The sequence below is a fragment of the Athene cunicularia genome, unplaced genomic scaffold (genome assembly GCF_003259725.1).
Source record: "Athene cunicularia isolate RWA unplaced genomic scaffold, athCun1 SCF_75, whole genome shotgun sequence".
Taxonomy (NCBI): Eukaryota; Metazoa; Chordata; class Aves; order Strigiformes; family Strigidae; genus Athene; species Athene cunicularia.
In genome coordinates, this window is record NW_020799507.1 from 10,258 (window position 1) to 13,855 (window position 3,598).

General features: G+C 66.6%; 1 protein-coding gene across 3 annotated transcripts in view; it reads left to right on the top strand.

The window, feature by feature from the left end:
* SFTPC (surfactant protein C) overlaps positions 1–1,892 on the top strand; it is a 2,515-nt gene extending 623 nt beyond the window's left edge. The window contains exons 2-6 of one of the 3 annotated variants that reach the window (XM_026867562.1): positions 612–782; positions 889–1,035; positions 1,155–1,295; positions 1,370–1,480; positions 1,599–1,892. In XM_026867562.1, coding sequence (XP_026723363.1) covers positions 720–782; positions 889–1,035; positions 1,155–1,295; positions 1,370–1,480; positions 1,599–1,706 — 570 coding nt within the window. In that variant the 5' untranslated portion in view covers positions 612–719 and the 3' untranslated portion in view covers positions 1,707–1,892. Of the gene's footprint in view, positions 1–7; positions 783–888; positions 1,036–1,154; positions 1,296–1,369; positions 1,481–1,598 lie in introns of those variants that run through there. The other 2 variants (XM_026867564.1, XM_026867561.1) reach the window with 2 other exon arrangements.
* The last annotated feature ends 1,706 nt before the right edge of the window (positions 1,893–3,598 follow it).

Genomic DNA, 3,598 nt, shown 5'->3' on the forward strand with positions numbered 1-3,598 from the left:
GGGAGGGAGGGAGGGAGGGAGGGAGGGAGGGATGCGGCTGAGCGACAACGTGAGCATCCGCGTGGCCCCGTGTCCTCGCCAGCCTGCGGGGATGCAGACACGGGAGGTGCACACACACAGAGGGGGCAGCCACTGGGAGCCGGGGTGGCTCTTGGGGTGCACAGGGCTGAGGGACAGGAGAGGGACCCGCAGCGACTTGCAGGGGCGATGCCAGCGCAGTTCTCCCACCCTGTTGCTTCGCCCCGCTGCCTGTGCTGCAGCGCTGCCCGCGCCAGCTCCCTGCCTGAACTGGCAGCAAGCGCTGCCGGGCAGTGGGAGGCACCGGCCGCTTGGCCACCCCGTCCCAGGCACGGTGCTCCCGGCCAACAATGAGCCCAGCCAGCTCCTTCCCCACGCCGGAGGGGGGGCCCGCAGCTGCCCTCACGTGGGGCCGAAGGGACCAGGAGTGCAGCACCCCCGGGGATGGGTGCTGAGGGTGCTGGGTCCTTGGCCAGAGCCTGGGGATGGGTGCAGAGGGCAGGCACTGCTGTTTGCTTTGGCCCCCGCCTGTGCTGATGGCCAAATGCCGGGAAAGGGCCCTCAGAAGGTTCATACTCCCACCCCAGGCTCAGCAAACAGAACAAGTGGCACCTTGGCAGCCGGGGTGGCCCCCGCCTCCTCCCACTCACCTGGCACCCTATAAATCCCCCGGCTCTGGGTGGCGAAGGGACAGGAGCCGCATGGCGATGGAAGGTGAGATGGACAGCAGCTCCAAAGAGCCTCTGATGGAGGAGGCACCCCCGGTAAGGAGCACCCACCCCCCCAGCCTGGGGAGTCGGCGTGGGGCTGAGCAGCGACTAACACCCCCGGCCCCATGCTGGCAGCTCAAGTGATCCCTTGTGTCCCCAGAGTTACACGGCCTCCCCCCGCCTGCCCTGCATCCCCCACCAGCTCAAGTGCCTCCTCGTGGTGGTGGTGATGGTGGTCGTCCTCGTGGTGGTCGTCGTCGCCTTCCTCCTCCTGGGGCTGCACATCACCGAGACGCACGCCGAGACGGTGAGGCAGCGCCGGGCAGGGAGCGGTTTGGGGATGGCACCAGCCACTGATGCTTTGCAGGGATGGGGTTTAGAACCCCGACAAATCTCCCTGAACCCCCCGCCTCCTCTGCCTGGCAGGTCTTGCGAATGACCATCCATGGCCTGGATGGTGAAGGGACCCCCCAGCACCTCTCCATGAGCAAGAAGGAACGGACCGGGACGTTTGCGGTGCGGGACGGGCTCAACGCCTCCGCCGTGGTGGTGTACGACTACAGCAAGGTGTGGGGGGGCAGCCCCGGGGACGGGTGGCAGTGGGGACAGGGCTGAACTGACCCCAATCTGTCTGCAAACAGCTGCTGGTCAGCTACAGGTCCTGGCGTCACCGCGCCTGCTACATCACCCGTGTGGACAAGGACAATATTCCGGGGCTGGACGCTGTCACCGAGACCTTCCAGCGCTGGCAGGTGGGTGCTGGCCACCCTTCTTGGATGGGTTTGGCAGTTCCTGGGCCAAGTGTGGGGCTGCTGGGCTTGTGGCAAGCATGGCCGCGGATGGTAGCCCGCTCCGTTCTCTCTCCCGCAGGCTGAGATGAAGGAAGCCAGTGGCAACGCCGAGCCCCTGGCCGACCGCTCCATCCTGGGCACCACCGTTAACATCCTCTGCAGCACCGTCCCTGTGTACTGGGCGTAGCACCGGCTGGGGTCAGGCCGGGGGGCACACGGGGCAGCACGATGGGGTTGTCACCGTCCCCGCGCTCCCCCCGTTGCCTCCCAGATCTCTCTCCTCCTCCCCAGCCCCATCCCGGGGGGGCTTCATCTGCAGCTGCGCGGCACCGTGGCGTTCTTGTGGCACTTGCAATAAACGAGTGGGATTTGCTTTGGGGTTGACGCTTCTGTCTGCAAAGTGAAGCCTGTGCCCCCGTCTCCGAGCGCTGCTCTCGTCCTTCCCCCCACCCTGAGCCGGCCAAACGGCCCTTCCCGGGGTGTCCCTGCCTCAAGGACGTCTCCTCGCGGGGTCCGGCATGGGTAGAGGTGCCCTCTGTGTTGGTCCAGCCCCGAGTGAGGAGCACGGGAGGGCTCAGACACCCACACCCCAGGGCAGTGGCACCCCCCCAACGCTGCACACCATGTCCCCATGCTGCACGGCTGGTGTCCCCTCCCCGTTTGCACAGAGGGAGGACGGGGTGGCAGCGGCAGCCTCGGCCCCTCCAGCCAGCTCTGGCACCCCTGCGAGATCTGGGTCACCCCTCCAGGAAATGTCCCCATCCGTGTCCCCATCCTCGTGAAGATGGGGACAGAGGGACTGTGCCACATCCCTGGGGGGAGCCGCGCCCTGGGACACCACGATCCGCTTGCTCCCAGCTCCCCTCCACCCCTGACACATCCCCCAAGCCCAGCAGCTCCAGCTCCTCTGCCCCAAAACACCTGGGATCATCCTTGGGGGGGTGGGGGGGGCGCCTCCTGCACCAGAGAATGGGGGATCCGCGGGGCTGGCAGGGAGAAAAGAGACCCCAGGAGGACCCCAACCAGCCCCCCAGGACGCAGCAGTGCTGGGCAGCGTGATTTAACCTTTCAAGGGTCGCAGCTTTGCTGGGAAAAGGAGGGAAATAGCACGTTGCCATGTGTCGACTCGGGGCCCGCAGCTCTGCTCCCCGAAATCCCCGCTCTGTCCCTGTCCCTGTGTCACCCTGTGAAGAGCAGGGCCGAGGAGGGGGCACGATAAGGGTTCCCACAGCCTCTCACGCTCCCGGTGTCAGAAAGCAAACAGCCAGGAGCCACTCGAGGGTCTGCCGTGCTTGAGTGAAACGAGGGGTGCGCACCCTCACCCCCACACCCGGCTGCAAGAATTCCTGAGAGGCCAAGGAGGGGGCCCGGGGGTGGCTTGGGGAGATTCCAACCTCAGCCCAACCACTGGGGAGGTTCCTGCCCAGGCAAGACCAAGGGCACAATGGTGTCACCTTGCCCCGCTGGTGGCACCACCTGGGGTGACACACCAGAGCTGGGACCCCCCTAAACCCTGAGGGGTGCAAACCGCCACCAGCACCAGCACCCCGAGTCCCCGCGGTGCCCAAACATCCTCAGGACCACCCGGGGCCCTGTCCCCAGCCTGTGGTGACCCCGCTGCCACCGCAGCCCTGCATGGGAAAGCTTTGATGTCCCACCTCGAGCAGCTCCAGGTGCCCGAGCTGGCGAAGGGACCCCGGCACCCAGCCAGGTCTCGCCCGTTGCCAGATGCTCCACCCTGGCTGGCCACTCTGACCCACGCAGGAGGGTTTGCTTTGGCCCTCACACTCGCTCCGGGGCAGCGGAGAGGTCCCTGTGCTTGGGGACAAGTGTCCTCGGAGCCTCTTGACTGGTGTGTTCCCAGGAGAGCCCAGCCCTGGGGAAGGTGATCAACAAACACGGGTGAAGTGGATCACACGCCACAGCCCGATTGCACACCGGGGCCACCAGCCCCTTCAAATGGGCCACCCCGCTCCCCACCCCAGCAACCCAGTATAAATCTCTCTGCCCCAGCTGCTGCGGGGCAGCCCAGGCTGGGAGGAGGAGGAGGAGGAGGAGGAGGAGGAGGAGGAGGAGGAG